Genomic DNA, 25,398 nt, shown 5'->3' on the forward strand with positions numbered 1-25,398 from the left:
AGCCCAGAAGGATGAGTAGAAGAGGAAAGGGAACGTGTGCTTGTGTGATGTCCTAAAGTTCAGTCCCCAAGTCGATCATGAATCTGACAGACATAACCTCAGGGTGGGAAGTGACTACAGGCTTCTCACAACACAGCTTCCAGGAGGCCACATGGAGAGTTACCAGCTGTCCAATGGCTCTGGAAGGGCAGAGCTACACTGGGATCCCTGGGCTCAGCACACAAGAAGAGAAATCAATGCATCTTGAATGAATGTTCTAGACATTTGTGAGAGTTTTCTCTTTCCACGAACTCTCAATCCAAGTCACTATTTCTCCCTTTCAGTTTCTGTTTGACATCTCAAAAAGATATTTGTTGAAAATACATATATGTTAAATGAATAGCTGATTCATATTTAGTTTCAAGAGCCATCGTATTTAAAGAGCATTGACAAAAAATAAGAGTCAGGCCTAGGGTGAAAAGAAGGAATTTCAAAGAATAAAAGATCATTTCTCCTAAAACAGCCTACTCTGGGTCAGGGAACATGAGAGCATACCACAAAGCAAAGGAAGAGAGAGGAGCTAACATGTATTGAAGGCCCACTGGGTGGCAGGATGTATGTGAAATTCTGTGTCCAGAATACAGGAGATCTAGAACTCTCAAGCCATCTGAGCTAAGTGTGGTCTCCACTTTAGAGAGGAGAAACTGAGGTCTTCTTCCCCGATGCCAGTCATCTCCAAGCAGAGAGGGGGAGAAAAGAGAGGGTCTAAGTGGCCCCTGTATTAAAAACAGCATCAGAATGGAGGCTTGCAAGAAGCAGGATTTAGCTCAAGAGAAGGAATAGTGAAGTAGTTTAGAGGAAGAGAGTTCTCCATCACTAGAGGCACTCGAGTTGAGACTGAATGACCACTCACCAAGACTCCAGGGCCCCTTCTGATTTGCTTTCCGTAGGTCTTTCTCTGGGCTTTCCCAAGTGGCACCTCCCTCACTCTAATCTACCCTCTTCCAGCTGTGGTCAGTGGCTGGGCCATGCCTTCCCATTTCCCCGGGTCACTCTTAGGAGAGGGGCGTCTCCAGCCCAGGTCCAAGGCCGGGGACACAGCAGGGCACTGGGTCCCCACCCCACCCACCACCGGTAGTGCAGGTCCTCAGAGCACAGGGCCTGGCAGGGTCCCCCAGCCAACCACTGGAGCCCTGACCAGCAGAACAGGGGCCTGGCCAGTTCTGCATGCTCTGCCTGCCGGAGGGCCCCGCCCCGTTCTGGCTCCGGAAAAGAATGAGGGGAGGCAGAGGACGGGCCTGGGACGCAGGGGTCCTGGCCCTGCTGGAGTGGAGCAGGCCCCTGGTCCACAGGGTGACAGTGACCACCGGCTGTGTTGGCGAGAGGGGGGCACCCTGCTCATCCCTGCCCTGAACACATCATGGCCGCCAGACACCCAGGGGCTGAGGACCAGCCGGGCCCCACAGCTGGGATTTACTCCTGAGGCTGGAGGACCCTGCTGGCTGGGGACCTCAGAGCTCAGTGCAGCACCTGGGCCTAGGAGCCTCCTGCCCCACAGCCCTCCCAGCAATGGGAGCCGTGGTCACTTTACTCAGAATGTAAAAAAATCTCAAAAAAAAAATACATATATATATATATATATATATATATATATATATATATATCCTGAGTAAAAGCAGAGAAGGGGGCTCTGGGCAGCTCCGGGGTCTGGGCCTGGGGTCCCTCCCTGCAGAGTGGCTCCGTTTTCCATCCAGCTGCAGTGTGTCCACCTGGTCCCTGGGGAGCAGCTGAGGAGAGTTTGTTGACCTGTCCCCACAGCTCAGGACCCTGACCCAAGACACAGAGGAAGCCACGCAGATGGACACAGCTGAATTCCAAAGGAGCCCTGAGCAAGCCCCTGAGAGCCCCCGAGAGGTGAGGACTAGAATCCCTGAGACATTATCGCTATCATGGGGCCCTTCGTAGGTCCCTCCCCAGAGCACCAGGCCATCCCCAGAAGAGGAATCAAGGCCACCCTGGAGAGGGACACAGAGGGAGGATCTAAGGTCACCAGTGGGTGGAAGCAGGGACCAGGGAATCGTCGGTAAATGAGGGAATGAATGAAGCCCGTGAATGGGGACTCATGAGCAGCTGAGGAGGGGTGAGGGGCAGTGGAAAGAGGCGGACAGGGAAGGACAGATGGGGGCAGGACGGCGGGTGGGCGGAGGATGACTACAGGGATGGGGGGTGGGGGGTGGAGGAGGGGAAGAAACAGCCCAGAGCCCAGGTTTAGGGTGGGGCAGTCGCTGGACACCAGGATGGGCCTTGTGCCCCCACTGAGGGCCTGCTCTGGACCCTGAGAAGGGGGACCGTCCCAGCCAAGAACCGCCCCCTCCCCACAGGCCTTGCCAGCTCTGGGAGCTCATTATGGCCAAGCCACTCGCCCCTGGACAAACCCTGCCCCATGCCAACGGCCCGGCTGAAGGCCTGAACTCACGGAGGAGGCCCTGAGAGAGGCCCGGCCACTCCCAGCCTCAGAACAGCCCGCCCAAGGCCTGGGATTTGATGCGCACTTTGTGGGGCAGCGAGGGCTGAGCCAGACCCTCGGGACCGTTCCCTGGGACCGGGCAGGTCACGGTGGCAGAAAGCCCCGAGGGGTCTGCAGAGGGTGTCAGCAACAAATCTGACGGCCCTGGGGCGCGGCATCCAGGGGACATGGGTGACCACAGTCCCCAGCAAGACTTGAGCTCTGGTCTGGACCCCACATGCCCCTCCAAGAGGTGACACCGGAAGAGGGCAGCGGGGAGGGCAGCCCGCAAGGCCACGTCAATGTTCTCGGGGGCCAGGGAAGCAGAGTCCTGCGAGAACCTGGAAGAGGAGGCCAGGCCGGCCCACCCCTGGGCCATCAGGCAGCCCTGGCACCCTGGGATCCCAGCATCCAGGGAATATGGCCCCCGGAGGCCGCCCTGGGAGCCAGCCAGACACGAGAGTGGTTGGGCGGCAGGGTGGGGCGCCCCCGTCCAGGGAGACTCCCACAGCAGGGCCTGCAGCGGCGCCGTCCGGGGTCCCCCCGAGGGAGGCAGGAGGCCGAAGCGCAGCCTGAGCGCCCGCAGCTCGGCCCGCAGCAGCGCGTTCTCCTGCAGCAGCGCGGCCAGCCTGCTCTCCACCGCCACGTCGTTCAGACGCCGCTTCTCCCGGGATCTCTTGGCCGCCTCGTTGTTCTTCCGCCGCTTCTCCCAGTAGACAGTGTCCTTCTTCTCCTCCGGCATGAACTCCCTCTGCCTTCGCACGGCTGGGCCCCTGCCTCGGCCAACCCACAGAGTCTGGCTGGGACCTTGAGATATGTCTGGCAGGCCCAGCGCGTCCATGTCCATGGCCACCGGGGGGACCTGGGAAAGAGGAAAGAGGTCTTGGACTGAACACAGGGGGTTGACCCAGATGACCTCTCCCTTTAATTTATCCTGTGTCCCCGCCATCACCGGTGGAGGGGACAGCTGGAATGGGGATTAGGTTGGAGACCAGGGTGGAGACAGAGAGATGGTGGACAGTAAGGGGAGCTGGTGGGTGGCTTGAGGCTTGAGGGAGGAAGCACTTAGTAGGGCATCCAGGTGGAGGCCACTTGGCCAGAAGAGGCTTAAGAGCCTCCCACAGTCATCCTGGAGAGCCAGTCAGGAGGACAGAGGCTGCTCCCCGGGCATTCTCCTTACCACTGAGAAGGTCAGAAAACAAGCCAAGGGCTCAGTTTAATCTGAGATCCAGGGTAAAGTTCTTGGAGACCCAAGGAGGACAGAAGGGAGGCTGAACCTAGAAAGAGAGAATGTGTGACCATGCAGTTAAACGGGCCAAGCCGGGGTCAGAAGACAAGCTGCTATTCACCTGAACAGTGCCCAGATTGCACCACAAAATCTCCCCCACCTGTGGCTGGAATTCTGATGGACCCAAGGCATGAATAATTGGACTGATGGAAAAATACCTAATAATGGCACAGTTTTTTTTTTTTTTTTTAATTTTCTATCAGTGAATGAATGACGGTTGGATGGTGCCTTAGTCCACTTTCTGTTGCTAAATCCAAATGCCTCAGATTGTAGGATAATTAGTAAAGAATATAAATTTATTTAGCTCATTGTTCTGGAGGCTTGGCACCTGCTAGCGGCCTCCCTGCTCCATCATAACATGGTGGAAGGCATCACGTGACAGAGCAAGGGTGCCACAGAGGGCCCACCTGCATAGCCAAGCCTCTCCCTCCATTGACCATTCATCTGTTAATCAATGAATGCGTGCGCTACTTGTGCAGGAGGAGTCCTCGTGACTCAGTCACTTCCCAAAGCACCCCCCCCCCAATACTGTTAACATATGGATTGAGGGATTAAGTTCCAAGCCCATGAAATTTGAGGAGAACCTTCAAACCATAGCAGATTGATGGAGGGTGAGCAAGTGGTAGATGCACTGAGTGTACAATGGGCATGGGAGGTGGATGGTGTTTGAGAGTGGACAGGTGACACATAAGATGGAATGATGGATGGTGAGCTAGTGGGGGAGTGGACAGAGGGACAGACAAGGGAAAAGTTTAGTGAGTGGATGGTGACTGGATGGGTGGATGGATAAATGGATGGATGAATGCATGGCTGGCTGGATGGATGGGTGGAAGGGTGGATGGAAGGGTGGATGGATGGAATAGATGGGTGGGTGAATGAGTAGATGGAGATGAATGGATGGGTTGGAGATGGATGGATATATAGAGATGGGTGGATGAAAGGATAAGTGAATGAGATGGATGGTAGATGGACATAAATAGATGGATGTGAATAGAAGGATGGATGGATGGATGGAGATGAGTAGAAGAAGGAAGGAAGGAAGGAAATGGATAAATGGACTAGTTGGAGATGGATAGTTGGATAGAGATGGGTGAATGGATAGATGGGCAGAAATGGATGGATGCATGCATGAATGGATGGAAGGGTGGATGGATGGACATAGATGGGTGGGTGGGTAGATGGAGATGGATGAATGGATTGGAGATGGATGGAGATAGGGGATAGAAGGATGGATGGATGGATGAAGATGGATGGATGAAGATGAGTAGATGGAAGGAAGGATGGATGGATGCATGGATGGGTGGGTGGGTGGGTGGGTAGATGGATGGATGGATGAAAGGATGAGTGAATGGAAATAGATGGGTGGATGGACATGAATAGACGGACAGAGATGGAAGGATGAATGGATGGAGATGGATGGGTAGATGGAGATGGATAGATGAACTGGAGATGGATAGATGAATAGGTTGGGGGTAGATGGATGGAGATGGATGGATGGATAGGCAGATGTCTTTTTTTTTTTTTTTTTTTTTTTTTTTTGTCCACCATTTTATCCTTGGTACTTAACATTGTGTTTGTAAATAGTAGGTGGTAAATTCACTAATTGTTGAGTAAATGAATCAATGATGAAAACAACCTGTTCACAGATGGAGAGTGTTTGGCCTTCCTACTGAACTCCAGCCAAAAAAAAAAAAAAACAAATGAAACCCACCACATTGCCCTGTTTGCTTTGGCCACCAAGAAACTCAGCACTCAGTTTTAAGATAAATGGTGGTAGCTTTTGCTGGACGCAGTGGCTCATACCTGTAATCCCAGCAATTCAGGAGTCTGAGGCAGGAGGATCACAAGTTTGAAGCAGCCTCAGCAACTTCATGAGGCCCTATCTCAAAAATAAAAGGGCTGGGGATGTAGCTCAGTGGTAGAGTGCCCCTGGGTTTCAATCCCCAGTACCCCTCCCCCCCAAAAATGGTATCAGCTTGAATCGGGAGCGCATATTTTCCTTCTCCTCCAAGGTTTTTTCTTGAATTAAGTCTTTTCCTCTGTGCTACCAGCTCTTGACCTTAGTGTCTGTGGCTGCATAAGATAATTCAGGTCATGTTGGAAAGGGGTGAAGGCATACACAGTCAAATCACACCACTCCAGGGACCAGGATCCTAAGTCCACATTCTAAGGGCGCTCTGCTCCAAAATATGAAAAATAAATAAACAGAGACATTTCAAAAATTCTGCATGACTTATTCCTTAAAGGAGAATCACAAAATACACTAAAGGCTCAGAGAGGTCCTGCAAAAGTAAGTTTTAGTTTTGTTTGACTTACGTGTTCTCCAACGTACTTGTCTGTGATATGTTTATGCTTCACCAAACACTTTGGGATATAAGGATTTTTTTTTTTTGCAATGAACCAATAAATGCACAGATTTTTTTAAATGAACCATTAAGCATGATTTTTCAATGAACCACTAACTACATTAGCGTTTTTGGAATGAACCATTAAATGTACAAATATTTTTAATAAATCAATAAATGCAAGAATATTTGAATAAGGAAGCATCAGCAGATGAATAAGTGGTCGCGAGGAAGCAGCCCTGAAGGGCAGGCACCATGACAGAGGGGTACAATGAGACTGAACGGCTCCTCTCTCCCCCTCGTGGCTGGCCTGGGACATCCACTGCCCAGATGGCTCATCCGAGTTCCCAGCTGGACAAACCCCAGACACAGCACCCTCTGCCACCAGCCTGTCCTGTCCTGGGGACTTCAGAGGAGATCCCCACAATCGTCCCAACTTCAAGTGATGCTGACCACAGCCCAGGAACTGATGAGCACCTGGGGAGGGGTCAAGGCCATCCCTAGGTTCTGAAGACGCCATCCTGAGGTGGCCGGAACACAGCTGGGTTGGAAAGGAGAGCGGGGACAACCAGGGGTCCTCAAAAGCCACACCAACCAGCTGGACCACGTGGCCCAGTCCTCCGGCTTTTCTGTACACCCCCCGGGATCCCTGCAGCACCGTGCGTTCACAGTGGTCAAGACACAGAGCCGACCGAGTGTCCATCGACAGACAAATGGATAAAGGAAATGTGGTCTCGATGCATGAGGAGAGCTATTCAGTCACCAAAAATGGGATGAGATCCTGTCACTAGGGAAACATGGATGAACCTGGGGACGTGACGCTGAGTGAAACAAGCCAGGCACCGAAAGCAAGAACTTCCTGTTCCCACTCATAGCAGAAGGGAGAGGACAGTGGCCACTAGGAAGTGGGCAGGGTGAGGGAGAAGCGTATGAAGGCCACACACACACACACACACACACACACACAATGATAAGGAGATGTTGGTTTTGTTGGTTTTGTTCTTTTTGGGGGTGCTGGGAACGGAACGCAGGGCCTGTGCGTGCGAGGCAGGCCCTCTACCAGCTGAGCTACACCCCCAGCCCCATGATAAGGCCATGGAAATGCTCATTACCCTGATTTGATTTGTCACATATTTTATACATGGATTGATTGTCACACTGTACCCCATACCCAACAGAAATCATTATGTGTCACTTAGAAAGAAAAAAAAACATAGTTTCTAAAACCCAAGCCAGAGCCAGCAGATGCCCAAGGAAGAAGATCCAGCATAGGTAGGTGGTCAGATAAAGGGCAGGACAGGCTGAGCGCTCTGGGGCGGACGCTGTCATGCAAAGCCCGTGAGGTGGAGGGTGGCTCCTTTTCACTGTGGCACTCCGTGCCAGAGTCCGTCCTCACTGTGGCTTGGTCTGAGTCCCCCAACCGCTGTTTCCCTACACCTCTGCTGGGACCAGATGGGGCAGCAGATAGCTTCAAGGCCTGGGTTTATTTAGAGAAGAGGCAGTGAGGGCCAGGCCTTCCTGTGGTCACGGAGGAAGCGCTAAGGAGGGGGTGAGCAGAGCCACCCCTTGAAGCGGCCAGAGGGTGAGGAAACAGGAAAGTGGCCTCCCTCACAGAGGCCCCGCCAGCTCCACCCTAGTCCTCCTCGGCCTCCCTGACCGGTGGGCATTCAGCTCTGCTCCCTACGGTGACAGGAATGCAAGCATCTCTGCCACCTGCTGATTTCCTTTCCTTTGGGTGAACACCCAGCCGAGGACTTGCGATGACATCTGCTGTTCCATGACCATGCTCCCTGTCCCCACTCCAGCCTGCTGTCCTCCAAAAAAGGGCACATTTATTGAGCTAGGCATGTGCAATGTCTCATTTGTCACTCATGCCACCCAGGAGGACAGTATAGTGTGGTCCTTATCCTGGTGTGACAGGTGAGGAACCAGGCGCTGAGCAACCCGCCCAAGCGAGCACCCGCAGGCTCTGGCGCCGTCTCCCCTGCCATGCCAGGTGGATACGCCTCGTCCACTGAAGACGTGGTCTTGAGTCCAGTAGCACCTCTAAAGGGTAGAGGTCGGAGTCCACGAGGAGAAGAGAGTCCAGAGACCACAGAGCTGAGATGGACACCCAGCTGTCCAGAGGCAATGTGGGGGGAAGAGGAGCACCTGCTCTGGGTAGAGATCAACATACACAAATCAATCGCTTCCTTACACTCTGATAATGAATTGCTAACAAATAAATTAGGGAAGCTTCCCATTCACAATGACCTCAGGGAAAAAAAATACTTAGGAATAAATCTAACCAAGGAGACGAAAGACCTCTACAAAGAAAACCATAGAACACAGAAGAAAGAAATTGAAAAAGACAAAGAAGATAGAAAGACCCCCCATATCTCGGGTAGGCAGAGTTAATATCATCAAAATGGCCACCCTACCAAAAGCGCTGTGCAGATTCCACACAATCCCCATCGAAATACCAACGGCACCCTCCACCAAACCAGGGGGGAAGAAAGTTTTAAAATTCATTTGGAGGAGTAAGAGACCCAGAATGGCCAACGCAAATCTGAGCAAGAAGCGCAACACTGGAGCATCACGATCACCCGATCTCAAATCCCACAACAGCTTGGTATTGGCTTCAAACGGGCACGAAGACCACGGGACTAGAACAGATGGCAGAGGCCAAGCCCCAGAGATCCAGCCATCCGACACCAGACAAAGGTGTCAAGACGAACGTTGGAGGGAAGACGGGCTTTTTAGCAAATGGAGCCGGGCAAACTGCACATCGACGTGTAGAAGGCTGAAACTGGACCCCATGGCCCACCTGCACAACAGTCAGAGTGGGTCCCAGACCCAGGAGCTGGACCAGAAACCCCACAGCTGCTACAAGAAAACGTAGGCAAGACTCCAACCCGTTGGACAGGCACGGACTTTCCTAACCAGTCTCTAGAGCTCCAGAAATGAAACCCAGAATCCATAAGTGGGACGACTTCGAATTAAAAAGCTTCTGCCGAGCAAAGTAAAAATCAGGAGCATGAAGAGGGAGCCTACAGATCGGGAGAACTTGGCACCTCTCCCCAGGCAGGGATTGACATCCAGAATGTACAAAGAGCTCAGAGAACTGAATGCCAAAAACACCCAATAACCCCATTAATAAACAGGCCAAGGATAAACAGCCACTTCTCAAAAGAAAAAAACACCAACAGCCAACAAGCATGTGAAGAAATGGTCGGCATCCTGACAATCACGGAAATGCCAACCAGAACCACATGAGATTCCCCCTCGCCCCGGTCAGATGGCAGTTATCAGAATACAAATAATCATAAATGCTGATGAGAATGTGGATCAAAAAGGTGCACTCGTACACTGTTGGGGGCCTGCAAATTAGGGCGACCACTCTGGAAAACATTTCCTCAGAGGCTAGGAATGGAACTGCCATAGGATCCAGCTATCCCACCCCTCGGTATTTATTCCAAAAGATCTAAAATCAGCAATCATAGTGACACAGACCTATAAATGTTTATAGCAGCCCAATTCACCATGGCCAAGCTATGGGACCAGCCCAGGTGCCTGTCAACAGACAAATGGATTAAAAAAAAAATTGGTGTATATACATGATGGCATAGTACTCAGCCATAAAGAAGAATGAAATCATGACCTTCGCTGGTCCGTGGGTGGAACTGGAGGACTTCATGAAACAAACCTGACCCAGAATGTTTCTCACATGTTTCCACATGTGACCAAAATAAGAAGGGAAAGGATGGGAGAATCCCAGGAAGACAGGAGAGAGATAGCAGAGAAAGAGGGACGGGAAAAAGGAGGAGTGGTGAGTGAGTGTGACCGACCTCTCCCATGTGCATACACGATTCCACCTCCGTGCATGTCACCTTTATGGACACCCACCATGCACGACTTTTTAAAGAATCTATAAATGCACAGAAGAAAGACCAGCGCATTAGAGAAAAAGCAACAGCTGGAGGGAGGAGGGGAAGAAATCAGGGAATACTAGGGGCTGAACTGGAGCAAACTGCAGTCCCTGCCTGTATAATTACGTCAGAGTGAACCCTGACATTGTGTATAGATCATAATGCGCCCAGAAAACTAAACACGTCTTTAACAAGGAGCACCTGCCTTGCGTTCCCGCTTACATGGAGGCCAAAGAAGATGATCTCCTAGAAGAAGAGAGTAGAATGGTGGGGACCATGGCTGGGGGCGGGCAGGGTGGACCGAGGGTGGAGGGCAGGGGCAGGGGCAGCGGGCAGGAGGAAGCCTCCCACACTCCTGTAGCGCAGTAGGGTGGACTGTGCCATGAATAAAGGTGGGTGGTAATTGATGGAATATTAATTGGGTGGTAACAGGGTATTAATCGAATATTTCGAAATATCCCGTAGAGAGGACATTGGGTGTCCCAATGTGACGAGAGTGACCAAGGTTTGAGGTGAAGGCCGTGCCGATGACCCTGATCTGATCGTCGCACATGGTGCACACGTTTTGGAATGCCACACCGCAAACCATAAATAGGTACGATGAGTGATATAGCAATTAAAATGTTTAATGCAGAAAACCAAAGAGAACCTGCCTCCACTGGTTCAAGTTCTCCTACGGGGCACGTCTGGGCAAGTCGGGTCACCTCCATGAGCCTGCAGGGCTCGTCTGCAAAACGCATCCAACCGCGGTGCCCATGTCACTGTCGTGGAGGGGACACGAGGTGAGGTGTGTTCAGAGCTGCTCGTGGTCAAAGAAACCCACAAGCCATTTCCATTCATTATTGCTGTCCTTGTCATCGTCAGGATCCCCTCCCTCTAGGCTTCCGCTGTCAGACCCCTGCGTTGTCGGTGATGAAAGGACTCCACGAGGATTTGGGGATCAACCTGCGCAACTGAATTCGTTTATGGTGATGGAACCGAACTTCCACTCAGGACGGCAGACCCAGAGCACACCCAGATCTCCCTGGTCCTCCCCAAATACCGGAAAAGGGTCAGGACGTGCCAACCGGAACCGAAACTAGACAACGGGTGCCCAAGGACAAAGGGCAAAGCCCCCTCCGCGTGCAAGTGGAGGATCTACCAAACATACGGTCAAGTGTCCAGGGTCAGAAGACCCTGACCAAGAGAGGGTGACCGGTTCGGACAGATCTGACGGTGCACGTCTGTCATCACAGCTACCTGGGAGGCTGAGGCTAGAGGATAAGGAGTTCAAGGCCAGCCTTGGCAACTCAGTGAGACTCCATCTCCAAATAAAAAGGGCTGGGATGCGGCTCGGCGATAGAGTACTTCCTGGCTGTGTGAGGCCCTGAGTCCCATCCCCAGTGCCACCAAAAAAAAAAGACGTCAAATTCATGACCGTGATCACGGGGTTCCCTAAACTCCTCAGCTAGGATTTATATCTGAGGGAACAGAGAATATTAGTGCGATTTTAAATGAGGTTCACAATGACTCTATCAAATGACCCAGAGGTCTGGGGCCGGGGCTCAGTGGCAGAGCGCTTGCCTAGCACGTGTGAGGCACTGGATTCGATCCTCAGCACCACATAAAGGTAAATAAGTGAAATAAAGGCATGGTGTCCATCTACAACTCAAAATCATTTCTAAAACAGAAAGGAGAGACTCTCAGCCACGAAACAAGAACAGAAACTTATGAACCCAAAACAGGTAGATCCACGGTTCAGGCAGGACCAGCTGGAGCTCGCCTACACCAAATGGGGCTGCTAGAAAACTCGAGATGGGCGACTAGGAGAAAGGAAACCGGGACCCGGGCACAGGGGATTTCAGTGGCAAAGTTGAAGCCAGAACCTGGGGCCCAGAGTTTAGCAGCCCAGAACCAAAGGGTCACTGTGGAGCTGAGCCTCCGGGGCCGCTGTGCCTGTCTCGGGCTTCTCAGGTGGGTCTGTGGTCTCCCTCCCTCTCTGGCTTGGCTTCTCTTTCCTGCATGTGAGGTTGGAGCTGGGCAGGACTCCCCAGCCCCTTCCTAGGGAATGGGCCCCGAGGAGACAGCCTGGGACACCATGAGCAACAGCGGGTCCCCTCCTCCCAGTGCTACCGCAAGCCAAGCTCACGGGCAGAAGAGGACCTGAGTGAAACTAAGAGAAACAGCCCGCGCTGGCCTGTGGCCTGGATTCCGTCACTGCACGTTGTATCCAGCATCCAAACACCCCACTGCACCCCATAAATACGCCTCATCATTGCCTATCCATTAAATTGTGTTTACAGGGGTTCAGGGGGACCCATTGGAGGCAGGGGTTTTGAGACTCAAATTGTAAATTGTGTGGCTAAGACGCCGGCACCCCAAGGTGGTCTCCCGCGGAACGCCTCCTGGGGTTGCCAACCCTCTTCTTTGAGCCCAGAGACCCTGAGACCAGGACAAACCGACAGTTGCTTGTGGACCCACTGTGGTGCCCAGGGAGGAGCAGTCACAACTTTGCAAGGACCAAAAAAAAATTTTAAAAAAAAGGTGAGAAAAAAGATGAATCAAGGCGGGGGAGGGGAGGGGGCCGCTTCACAAATTCCACACCCACGTGGCCAAAGGGCACCCGCAGGTTTTCCATTTGTCCCATGCTTCACGGGAAGATAAAAGTGACCACAAACTCTCCAGTGGGTGTCGGACTCCTCAACGTTCACCAGCCAAAGGTGACGTTTTTGAGGCCTGGGTACCTCTGGGGACACTGCTTTCCTTGTTGCTTACAAAAGAAACGCTCCTTTGTTCACCGACGTGATGAGATAACAATTTTCCCCCTGAAATTGTCAAAGATTTTAAGAAGTGATAAAACCCACCGCTGGCAAGGATGCGGTGAGATGGGCACTTGAATACTTAGAAGGGAGAGATGTAAATTGCTTCCTGGCAAAGCGATTCAGAAATAAAACCAAGCGGGACTCACGCCCTGGCTGGTGAGGGAGGGCATTTCTTCCCTTCCACCTGGGCACCCCAGGCTTCTCTCTACCCCTCTCTGGCCTCAGGAGCCCCCATATCCCTCCTCAAACGCACCACTCCAGCCCTTTGGCCTCCTCCCGTTTCCTGAACGGATGCCCTTCCAATTCCCTGTTGTTCTTTCTGCCCGAAACATTTTCCTCGCCTCTTTCACAAGCCAAATCGCATCCCTCTGTAGATGCCACCTCCTACAGGAAGCCCACCAGATTGACCAGGAAGCTCTGCTGGGTTCCCGGGGCCCGGGACCCCATCATCACACATGACCCTGGGCGCACAGTTCTCCAGAACAGTCACTCAACTGCATACAGGAGACGTGAAGTATTTGGAGAAGGGAGTATGTTCTGTGCCATCCCGAGGAGGGGGTCTGTGGAGCTGCAGGTTTGGGCCAGTATCTGAAGGAATCTTCGAAGAACTCCTGCTCCCAACCCAACAGAGGTTGACTTGGCAGGCAGTGAGCTGCCTGTCCCAGGAGGTGAGCAAGCGGGGAGTTGGGAACTGCTGGTCCATCCCTGACTCCTCCACCCCTCCCCACCCACAGGGGTGACGAGGGGCCTCCTCACCACTGCTGCACGTGACTCTCCTCTGAATCAAAGCTGCCCAGGGAGGACAGGGGCCACGCAGGGGCTGTTCCCACGCCCTGGGCAGCCCAACCCATTCCTTGGAAGAGCCTCAGAGCCCCAGGAGGCTGCACTCTCACAATGAGCGAGCCCCTGCCTCACACAAGCCCCAGCGAAACCCACCTCCGAAACCGAGAAGCCTCAGCGGGAGCTCAGATTTCCCCGGGAAAACGCGGCTGGCCCGCCCGCCTCAGGCCCCCCTCCCAGGGGCACAGGAGAGGCCGGAAGCCGTTGGTACCTCCCGTGCCCAGCCCACAGGCCCAGCGGGAGTCCTGGGCACCGGGAGAAGGTTGGTAGGCAGGAAGCAGGGGGCGGGGAGGCCGTGTCCGGAGCCGTGGCCAGGGCTCCCCGCCGTGTTCTGCCAAAGACTCGCTTGGACACGGGCCTCCTCTCCCCGAGCCTCAGTTTTCCAACTGTTAAATGGGCACAAGACCAAGACGGGTTCCAAATCGAGCAGGCAACACGCCGGTCTCCAAAGTCATGGGCATTCAGTTATGGAACCCCGGGAGCTCAAGAAGCCCTCGGGGGGGGCTCACAGGGTCTGGCCCAACAGCAGGACAGGGCACGGGATGGACAGTCCACCTTCTGGAAGTCAGTGGAACAAACTTCATTCTTCCACCTCTGCCTTGTCCATTCTGCCTGAATCAAAAAAAAAATCCTCCCGAAAAAGGGAGCCTCAGACCCCGTCCTCCTCCCCGGGCCTCTCACACCCCGGGGTCCTCAGGACTCGTCATGGGCTCCGCCCAGCCCAAGGCCCTGCTGCAAGGCACAAGCTCAAGGCCACTCACCCTGACATTAACCCTTCCCAGGCCCCAGCAGTGTGGCCAGGAAGGGCTGGGGACACCTGGCCCTGGTCACCGGGCCTCAAAGGAAGGAAGCTTAGAGGTGCCACATCCTGACAAGGCCAGGACCCCGCCAGCGCCTGCCCCCAGACCCCAGCTGGGGAAGGGTCTCCCTCCCGGGCACCTGAGCCCCATGTCCCCAGGGGCAAGTGGCTGGACCCCCCAGGCCCACCCAGCCCCCACCCTCCGTAACCCACGCGGAGCCCTGGAGGCTGTGACTTGGCCTCTCCCTGGACGGCACTCAGGGGACACCAAGCCCTCAGGGCCACCCACACCCAGCATCTGATGTCCCCACCTTCCTCCATGAAGCCGGCAGCAGCCCCGCCCCAGCCCGGTGTGACCCCACCTTGGGAAACTGCGGGCTTCACCTGCAAAACTCCACCAAAGAGCCTCCCCCTCTCACCCGTGCTGGGCCACAGCCCCCTCCTCGCTGCAGCCCCTCCTTCCTGGCCTTTCCCAGGGCCCTCCTTGTTCCTCCAAAACGCCAGCGACAGGTCTGCCTCAGGGCCTTTGCACAGGGGCTTCCGACTGCCCGAATGCTGTTCCCTGATGTCACCTCCCCACCGAGGCCTGACTTGAGCCCAGGCTACACAGCCACACTCATGTGTCTTCACCCTATATGTGGGTAGCACTTAATTTTTAGTTGACAAGTAATAATTGTGGGTATTTCTTTTTTTTTTTTTTTTTTTTTTTTTTTTAATTGTGGGTATTTCTGATGTACAGGTGACGGGGCTGGGGGGCCGTTGTTTGCTGCAAAACGGGGGACGGACAGAAGCCAGGACCTCGCCCATGTCGGGCAAGCGCTCCCCACTGAGCTGCATCCCAGCCCTTGTTAGTTACTTCGGAGACCAGTTCATTTTGCAAAGTGTTCGAGGCGGGCATTGAATCGCCATCCCCTGCCTGGGTCCCCTGCGTAGCTGTGGTCACAGGCACGTGCCCTTGAGCCTGGCCTGGGTGTCTTGCTCCACGTTTACAATAAGGATGACGAAGCCAGGGTGATTCTCCAAGACGTCACCTCACATCAGTGAAATCAGTGGCCACACTGTGCCCCCAGGCGCCCCGCGGCACTCATACAGCAACCGAGACGTGGACAGCACCTACACGGCCAGTGCAGGACGGAGGGAGAAAGAAAATGTGGTCTACAGGCTCCGTGGGGTACCACTCAGCCCTAAAAAGTCAGAGTAGAGCCGGGTGTGGTGGCCCCCGCAACTCAGGAGGCTGAGGCTGGAGGACCAAAAGTTGGAGGTCGGCCTTGGCAACTTAGTGAGACCCTGTCTCAAAAGAAAACAAAGAGGGCTGGGGTGTGGCTCAGCTGTAGAGCACCTGCCCCGTGTGTGAGGCCCTGGGGTCCATCCCAGCATCACGTGAAAGAAAAGGTGGGGGGGAAAGGGACACCCTATCACCCGTGACAGTAAAGATCAACTCCTGTCTTTGAATCGCTGACTGGCATCCTTAGTGTCTGCCTCTGCCTGGAAGACTGCAGACCCCGGTGGCCTGGCCCCCGGCCTCAGGGCACCTGTCACACCAAGTCCTTAACTATTTTCTGGATGAACCAGTGCGAACAGTGTTTGGTTCCCACGACGCCCCCCCGGGAGACACAGCACCCCTTTGGCTGAGGAAGAAACAGAGGTTCTGAGAGACCCCAGGATTTTCTCAGTCGCAGCTGGCCCACGGCAGGGGGCGGGGGTGGAACCTGCACAGCTGCAGCCCAGAGCCCACCTGCTGGAATCTGAGAGGAGGCCAGCCCTGAGCAGGTCCACAAAGCACCTTCCAGACCAGGACGGGGACAGGGGGTGGCGTCATGGCTCAGCACTCGATGCCCATGAAGCCCCAGGGCCTCAGCCTCCCTTCTGCGACACGGGCCTAGGGAGAGCCCTGCACAAAGCAGCTTCTGGCCCTTGGAACTGTGGTGTGCCCCCCCCATCCTGCCCCAGGGGTGACTGTCCCCTTCGTCTTTGAAACTATGCTCAAAGCAGGGGCATTTCACTTTTTCAGCTGGAGAAGGTCACAGTTCCAAAGACAAGCCAAAGCGGTATCTCTAGGGATCTCAAAGAACAGGGACTGGACCCCCAGGTCCTCCATCCGGGTCCCCCAGGCACACACTGGCATCGTCTGAGCCCTTTCCGATACTGCCTGTGCTACGCATTTTAGAGACATTATCTGCCGGAGGCATCTTTTCACGATGCAATCAGATTATGCCACTTTCCTGCTTAAAACCCTCTACACATCAAGGCTACACCCCTTCACCCCACCCAAGGGGCCCCCACAGACCAAATGGGGCTCCTCCTGACCCTGCTCCACCCACTGGCCTTCCCACCGTCCTGGCTGGCCACAGGGCCTTTACACATGCAGCCTCAGAGCCAGGAGTGCTCTTGCCCCTCCCTCAGCCTGTCGCTCCCCTCCATCCATCAGAACTTCTCTGGGAACCCCCTGACCTCCCACTATCAGGCACTTACTAAATATCAAGCACTTCTGCTCTTGGCCTTCAGTGTCACAGGATGTCACATTCCTATGTGCAATTGTTTGACGGACATCTCTCTCCCACGAGGACAGTTGGGCTGTCCCTCCTTGAGGACGGGCAGCAGAGTGAGCACGTGCACACGATCCCCTGGCGCCCCCAGGCTCCGGCTCCACCAGTGAGGAAACTGAGGCTTGCTGGCTTGAGGGCACCCCAGGGCCCCCGGCCTCCTTCATTACAGACCCTGCCGGGGCCCCTGGCAGCTCGCCATGAGGCAGCCATCCTAAGGCAGGGGACATCTGGCCACATCTCAGAGATACATTGCAGGCTGAGCCCTACTCTCCCCCTCACCCACTCTCTTCCAGACACGTGGGCCCCAGCTCTTCCCCCAACATTGCAAGCACAGTCCTGCCGCAGGGCCTTTGCACTGCTGGGAGTGCCCTCCCCTTAAATACCCCCATGGCTGGTTCCCTCTCCAACACCTGAAACCCTCTCTGTTCCACTGAGGGAGAACCCCTGCACCCACACAAGACTCCTGGGCCCACCATGCCTGCAAATCCCTCCACTTCAGACGTGAAGTCTCGGGAAGGAGCCTAGGCCCAAGAGTGTTCTCTGCATCACAAGTACCCAGCCCTTCTGCTCCAGGTGAACCGTGGATTCCCAGGCCCAGTGCCAGCCACGAGGGTGGTGGACAAGGGCACCCACTTCTTCTTCCCCTCTGAAGAGGCCCAGAGCCCCCAGACGCCCTGCTGCAGCCGGGTACACAGTAATTGCCTAATAAACGTCTGAATGAAAGTGTAGTGTGGAAGGAGAAACGGAGAGATGAAGAGAAAGAGGGAAAGAAACCGAGCAAGCAGGAGGTGCAGGGGCGCTCACGGCCCCCAGGCCCGTCCCAGCACAGGAGCTAGAGGTCTGCGGCTGTTCGCCCGCCTCCAACACGCACCCCGTCCCGTCCCGTCCCGGGACACTGCCACCTCGCAGCAGGCAGCCAGACCCCCCGACCCCGCCGTCATCCTGGAGCAACAGCCCAGCTCCCCAGGACCACCTGCGAGCAAGAGCCATTGCTGACCTCCCCGCAGACCCCCAGAAACCACCCAGAGGGTCAGAAGCAGAATCGCAAAGCACTGAGCCCCCGGAACATCCGTCATCCACAACCCCAAATCTGAAGCTCTTTGAGCACAAACACCAGACGGTTAGTGGGAAACGCCACACCAGGAAATCTGTCTTATGCACAATGATTTAAAACACTGTATCAAACCCTCCCCAGCGACGTGCCCAGGGTGTATGGGAAGCATCAATGGATTTCGCATTCAGACTTCCCCAAGTCAGCTCATCTGTATCAGTGCGAATATCACCAAATCTGAAAACAAGATCCTGACGATGAAACGCTCTGGCTCCAAGCATCCAATACCCCAGATCTCTGCAGCAGCTGGATTTCCACAGAAGTCCCTGAGGACCAACGCAAAGGTCCCCAGGCAGCTGAACCCACCTCTCCAGCAGAACCCCGACCAGGGCTGGGCCCCCGCTCTCTCCAGAGCAGACCCACAGGCCCCCAGGCCCCCAACAGCCAGACCCCCCAACCCTGACGCACCATCTTCACAGACCTCCAGCACCCCTCTCGGCCCCCCCCAAACCTCATGCACACAAGCGCACGTCACCAGCTGTAGGGACCAGGGACACTGGGTGCTGGGCTCCCGTTCACTCGTGGCCTGGGGAGCCACGGGCTGGGCCAGGGCTGGGCAAGGGCCACAGCTACAGAGGCCACAGACAGAGCCTCATGATAGGAAGGGCCAGGCCAGGAGGCAGGGGGAGGGGGCGGGGAGCGGGGGGGCTCCTGCAGGAAGGAGGTCCCCCCTCAGGCACCCCGAGTCGGTCCCCCATCTCTGGCTCCGTCTGTCCTGGGTCTCTGCCCCTCCATGGGTTTCTCCTGTGCCTCCCTAACTACATGTCTCCGTTTCTCTCCCTGTGTCCCCTGCCACTGTCTCTGTGGCTCCGGGCGACCCCTCCTCCCAGGGTAGGGGACAGGCTTCCACCCCCTCTGACAGAGAAAGCCAGGAGGAGCCTTCAGAGTGAGAAGGACAGGGACAGAGAGAAGGGGAAGGGGAGGTCTGAGGCTGGGAGGCAGAGGCTGAAGCAGAGACAGGGGCTGGCTGAGCAGGGCGGGGACACTGGTGGGTCCCAGGACCCCAGTCCCCAGAAGGCCAGCCCCACCAGCGGGGCCTACCACCCATGCAGGGCTCACCTCTCGGGCTGCTGCTTCCTCTGAACCTGCCACAGCCACACGGAGCCGTGCGGAGCCTCCAAACTCCCCAGTGGTGGAGGGGGTCACCCACACTTCCGTAAAGGTGACACCCAGGTCCCCAGCCTGCAGCTCGTGGCTTTCCTGCCAGGGCTGTCCCATACCTGGTGTCTGAGGGAGGTCCTGGGGAGCAAAGAGCCCCACCAGGAGGGCACAGAGAAGGGGGACCTGCAGGCTAGCCCCCCAGGGGGGCCTAACAAGGTGTCTGGGCTGGTTGAAGCTAGAGCCTCCCATTCCAACCACCTAAGGCCCTTCCAGAAAAACCCAGAGGCAGAAAGAAAGGAGCCCTTTCCCTCCTTACATGGGAGGACATTCTCCTGCTCAAACACCCTCTATGACTCCCCATTGCCTTTTGGATCTTCTCATTCCTTGCCCTGGACCTGCCTGGACATATCCCCTCTGTCCAGCCTACCCAACGGAGGAAACCGAGGCACAGACCAGCAACTGGCATGCCCCCGGGGAATCTGGAGCTAAGTTCCTAAGTGTGACATTCGCTTTCCCGGTGGACAGCAAGCAGTAAGCAGGGACAGAGGGAGTCCAGGGAGGGAGGCCAGCGCCGCGAATCCCCAGGTGTAAGAGTCAGTAAGGATCTGTCCCGGGAAACTTCAAGTAGGTGGAGGGACTCAGGCAGAGCTAAGCGGGCGGCAGGCCCAAGCCGGGGCCTGAAGACGCGGAAGGGGCCTCAGCGACGCTGGGGGCTGCAGGGGGAGGCGTCCTGGGGAGCGGCCCCGGGCGGGATGCGGAGTCTCTCGGGGCGGACCCGAGCGGGGAGGCGGCTTTGACTTGGCAACAGCGGCCCCCGGTGGCCACTGTGTGGAATTGCACCCCTCTCCATTCATTCAAGAATCCATTGTCGCCAGGCCAGAGGTATTTGAGGATCGTGGAGGTGCTGAACAAGTAATGTCCGATATAACAGCATTTTATGTAAGTCACTAACTAGTGGGTTTTGTTTTTGAGGTGCTAGGAATTTAACCTGTTACTGTGTTCCACTTTGGGCTTTGAATATAGCCCAAGCTGCTCTGCTACTGCAATTATTTTTTAAATGGACACATTTCTTCCTCTTGCTCTCTCCGGGCTCCTCCCTAATCTCTCCCCCTCCCTGATCTCAGGGGAAACAGAATTGCCTCTCCTCCCTATCCTAGGTAGAGTTATCTGTCCCTGAGCACACATCCACCAGGGGAATTTAGTAATCCAGACTTTGGGGATGGCACCAGAAGATCTCAGAAATGACTCTCTCCCAAATTAGCCAGTGAATGTCAACTCCAACAGCTTCTGGGACAGGAGTCCCCTGTGTTTCTCCTTTGTTAGCAAAGCAATAAACTTTATTTTTCCTTTTTCTCAAAACCGTGTCCTCACTATTGGATTGGCATAGAAGACAAGGACTGAGGTTTGGGTAACCAATAGGTAACAAATCCCACCATTATGTACAACTATAATACACACCAATAAAAATGTGGGAAATTTTTTTTTAAGAATGAAAATGTAGTAGGCCAGGGGTTAGAGCCATTGAAGCAACTGTGTTTCGTTTGGCTTTTCAAATGAAGGTGGGTATTTGGGTCCACTGGCTGCTGGTATCATTGGGAGTTCTCTGAGTCAGTTGCAATGCAGAATGTGGAGTTCACTGGAAATAAAAATCTTAATTTTAAAGTGTTAATTTGAAGCTTACATACAGATTATTAAAGCTCAGTAGTAGTTGATGAAATCCAATAAGGTCTGTGGCTGAGGGCGGGAGGGTTCAGGGTATCCTAAGGCTCTAGTTCCCTTTTTGCAGTCAGATAGGAGGAAGAACTTCCTATGCACCAGAGTTGACAACCATCCCTGTATGTTTCAGAGTAGTCAGTAGAGCGCATATTCAATGTCCCGACACCAAGAAATGACGAAAGTCTGAGATGCTGGGTAAGCCAGGTACCCTCATCTGATTGTTGCTTGGATTGGACTCGCATGGTTCCCCGTCAATATTTACAATTCTTATGCGCTATCTCAAAACAGAACACAGCTGGGAGGTAACTCAGTGGGGAAGCACTTGGCTGGCGTGTGCAAGATCTTGTGTTCAGTCCCAGCACCAGAAAAAATGGGAAGAACGTGGGGAGCACGGTCTGCAGACCCAAGCAAGTGGGGTCTCAGGCACAAGCACCCTCAGCCCCCGTCCAGGCCCCTCTGTCTTACTGGTCAAGCTGCAGTGACCGGCAGTTGGGAAACCCGGATGCTGCTCCCATCCGTGGAGGGTGGACCCAGATAGGTCCAGGCCCCAGGCCCCAGGCCTAGAACCTGGCCAAATCCAGAGGGCTTTCGGGGGATTTCTCAGAAGCAGACTTTCAGGGTTGGCCTGTTGAGGTAGCCGGCGTTTTCTGGTGGAACTGGATTGACAGATGTTGGAGGTATTTAACAGAATACCTGTTCATAGGGCGTCTGTTCGTGGGACTGGTCTGGGGTTTGGTGTCAATGTCTCAGGTGAATGTTGGCTAGCGAGTGGAACACGAAAGAGCCCACACGGTGGAAGGTCCACACACTGCATGAGTAGGTACAGCAGGATCACTTGGGTGCAACAGACCCCCCTGACCAAAGGGAAGTTGGGACATTGATGGTGCTGGGGGTTGGGGTGCTCATGAATGTGTTGGGTTTCAGCCAGCCACTTGTGAGGGGTCGAAAAGTGTAACAGTTCACTACATGCCCTGATTATATCCCTTGTCACTTTAAAACTTACATTTTTTTATTCTTTTTTCCAACCTTCTCCTCCCTGACCTTCTCCTTCCTGATCTCTCCTCCCTAATCTCATTTCTTCTGAACCACCTCTATTAAGAACCCTGTTCCTGCCGATGGGCAGAATCCCAGCCTCTGGGACAGGAGCCCCCTGTGTTTCCCCTTTGTGATCAAAGCAATAAACCTTTTTCCTTTTTCTCAAAACCATGTCCTCATTATTGGATTGGCATTGGGGACAAGGACCAAGCTTTCCGCAACAAAAGTACCGAGTGCTTGGGTCCTTCGGGATCAGCCTGTCTGGGTGTCTGGGTGTCTTTTCTGTTGCATTAACAGAATACCCGAGACTGGGTCATTTGGAAAGGAAGGATGTTTATTTTGGTGCCTGGTCTGGGGTCTGGAAAGTCCAAAATCAGGAGCTGCTTCTAGTCAGGGTCCCCCGCTGCCTCGACTTGGGTGGAAAGAGGAAGGGCAAGCAGGGGTGTGCGGAAGACACAGAGGGGAGCCAAACCCCCACGGGAGCTGACCCCTTCTCTTGAGAAAGGCATGGACGGACCTGACCCAGACCCAAGCCCCTCCCACGGGCACCTCCAACACTGCCTCGTGGAGGAATTATAGCTGCAGCCCTTGAACCCTTGGGGGACACTCAAACCCCGGCACTGAATAAGCATTACAGATGCTGGTGCTGGCCAATGAGAAATGCAGGGTCTTTAGTGCCAGAGTCCTATCCTGCCCCATGCACGGTCGCACGGGGAACGGGGATGCTCGCTCATTTGAGTGCTGTGGGTCAGTGCGTTGGGCATTGGCTGGTGGGAGGCTGGGACTCTAGGGGCCGGGAAGCTGGGGCACAGGGGTACTGGAGGTGCCAATGACAGGGTGCAGGAGCCTGCCAGGGCCAATGTGGAGGGTTGAGTACAGATGTGAGAGAACAAAGCTGAGCATGGAGGGGTCATGAACCAGCAGGGCCCCTGGGTGGGAGTCGACGGGGAAAGTCACGCTGGGGGCTGATGCTCCTGACGATGCACATTTGGGGAAGACCCTCACCCACTCTTCCCACCCAGCTTTGCACCTGCCTGGTAGGGCTCCTGGCTGTTGGAGGAGCTTCCTGTCTGGTGACCCCATAACTCCAAATGTCACTGAGATGAGGGGGGATGCAGTTGGTGTCTTGGTGTAAAGCAATGGAGAGGCCACCTCCCCAGGACTCTGGGGAGGGGACATCTGTAGGGATGGGGTCAGGTGTAGTCACCGACGTCAGTACCCAGCACCTTGGAGAGGGAAGTCGGTCACCCCTGCATGGCACTGGTGGCACAGTGGGCCAGCAGGTTGTGGTGGCGCAAGTTCTTCTCCCTGAAGATGCCTGGTGAGCGGCTCTGTCATGTAATTGGGGGGCACCTCCCCCTGGTGCAGAATCCCTTTTGCTATGCAAGGAACCGTATTCACAGGTTCCAAGGCTTAGGATGTGAACATCTCTTGGTGGCATTGAACATTATTCTGTCTGCCACACACACACAGACACCACACAGGTAAACACAGGTCCACAGAGAGCACAGCACGCACCTTTGTGCGAATTAGGTCATCCCAGCTGGAGAAAGCTCATCCTGCGAGACTTGGCTTGAATGAGACCCGTGAGTGCCCTCTGCTGGAACTCGGTCAAAATGCAGGTGCAAACTCATCTCTGATGTGGAGTCCCTCACAGATGGCGGGCGCCCTAGCACACAGAACACCCATGCACCCAGGGCGCCAACCCTGAGTAAACATGCACAAACACACGCATGAACACATAAACCAACATGTCCCCTCCACAGCCAGCCTCAAGTAAACACTCAGACAGACCAAGTGGTCTTAGAATGGAATACCCAGACCTGCACACCCCACAGCTAAACCACTTGACATCTCCAACAGAACAGTTCTATTAGGAGTCTTTGGTGCAATGGCTGAGTCTGGGGTGGAGAGCAGCTTTCCAATGGAAGAAGAGGAACCGTTCACCCTGGGGACCCTGTGGACATAGGGGACAACTGACAGATAAACATTAAGGCGATACACTCAGAGTTAGAGGGCTGGGGATGGTGGGCAGTGGAAGTGGCCATTAGGAGTAGGCACCTTCAGAGGTGTCAACCTTCAGACAGGTCTTGAGTCCTGCCTGGTGACATTCAATCACTGGACAAAGATTGTCAGCCACATGCCAAATGCTATTCCAAGGCAAGTGGTGGACAAGACAGATATCCACCCTCTTTGCCAGTGGGCCAATTCTTAAGCCAGAGAACAGAGGAACAGTCCCTAAATTACTGAAGCAGGACTTGGGTGGGGAAGGAGAGGGCTGTGACCGGCCCATCCCTTCCTGCAGGATGTTATACTGAGAACAATATGGGAAAAGACCACTGGGTCCCAGGCTATCCCAGAATAATATGCTTAATCCATGTGAAATCTGGAGAGGTAGGGAATGGGGAAGAATGGAGGATTGCAGAAGAATGGAGAGAACTTCACAACAAAGCAATATAACTATCTCATACAGAGAAAGTCACTTTCCAAAATGAGACTAGTGGGCTAGCCTGGGCTAATTATAAAATCTTTATTAGTTTTCTCTGGCTGCCTAATACAATATTATAGACTAAGTGGCCTAAACAACAAAAACTGTACATATGGACAGTTCCAGAGGCTGGGAAGGCCTAAGTCAAGGTGCTAGCAAGGCTAGTGTCTGGGAAGGCCTCTCTTTGGCTTAAGGCACCCTTCTGGGTTTGGCATGAGACATTTAGCAAATGTGACACAAATAGAGATGTTTGAACTTTGGGGCTTCCCTGTCCACTTTTCCTAGCACCTCTACAACCACACTAGCCGGCTGGAGAGGCCACATGGAAGACAATAAAGACAACCACCAGCTAACTGCAGCCCCCTGAATGGCTGAACCTAACCCAAATCAGCAACCCACAGAATTAAGCCCTAGTCGGTGGCCTGGGGGTTCCGCTCAGTGGTATGGGGCTACCTAGCAGGCATGAGTCCTTGGGTTTGATTCCCAGCACTACTAGGTAGCGAGGCAGGGAGACTTAGTGACCATTGCTCCAAGTGCTACATTTTAAGATAGTTTGTTGCACAGCAAAGGCCAAATGATACAATGTTCAAACAAATTCTCTTCAACAAGAGACACGCAGGGGCTGCATAGAGTGCTTGCCTTGCATGCAAGAGGCCCTGGATTCAATCCCCAGCTCCAAAAAAAAGGAAGAGGTGTGCAGATTCCTTCAGAGCAGCCACCAACTCCCCAACCGTCACCACACAGCTGTTCCTTGACTTGCCACATGTTACACCCCTAGAAACTCACCATTCACCAAAAATACCGTTAAGTTAATCATGCCTTTAGCACTGGATGTTGGGCTAACATGCAAAAGTCCCTGGTCCTGAAAAAAAAAAAATCTCCAGCACTACCCAAAAAATGCATTTACTACACCTAATCTACCAAACCTAGCCTAA

The 25,398-nt window shown here is 54.2% G+C and overlaps 1 protein-coding gene across 1 annotated transcript; it reads right to left on the minus strand.

Moving 5' to 3' along the window:
• Positions 1 to 2,464: 2,464 nt before the first annotated feature.
• Positions 2,465 to 3,332, minus strand: Nfilz (NFIL3 like basic leucine zipper). Its single transcript, XM_034637410.2, has one exon. It carries the CDS (start codon positions 3,330 to 3,332, stop codon positions 2,493 to 2,495), a length of 840 nt encoding a protein of 279 aa, XP_034493301.2. The 3' UTR covers positions 2,465 to 2,492.
• Positions 3,333 to 25,398: the final 22,066 nt, after the last annotated feature.

The sequence above is a fragment of the Marmota flaviventris genome, chromosome 1, assembly GCF_047511675.1.
Source record: "Marmota flaviventris isolate mMarFla1 chromosome 1, mMarFla1.hap1, whole genome shotgun sequence".
NCBI lineage: Eukaryota > Metazoa > Chordata > Mammalia > Rodentia > Sciuridae > Marmota > Marmota flaviventris.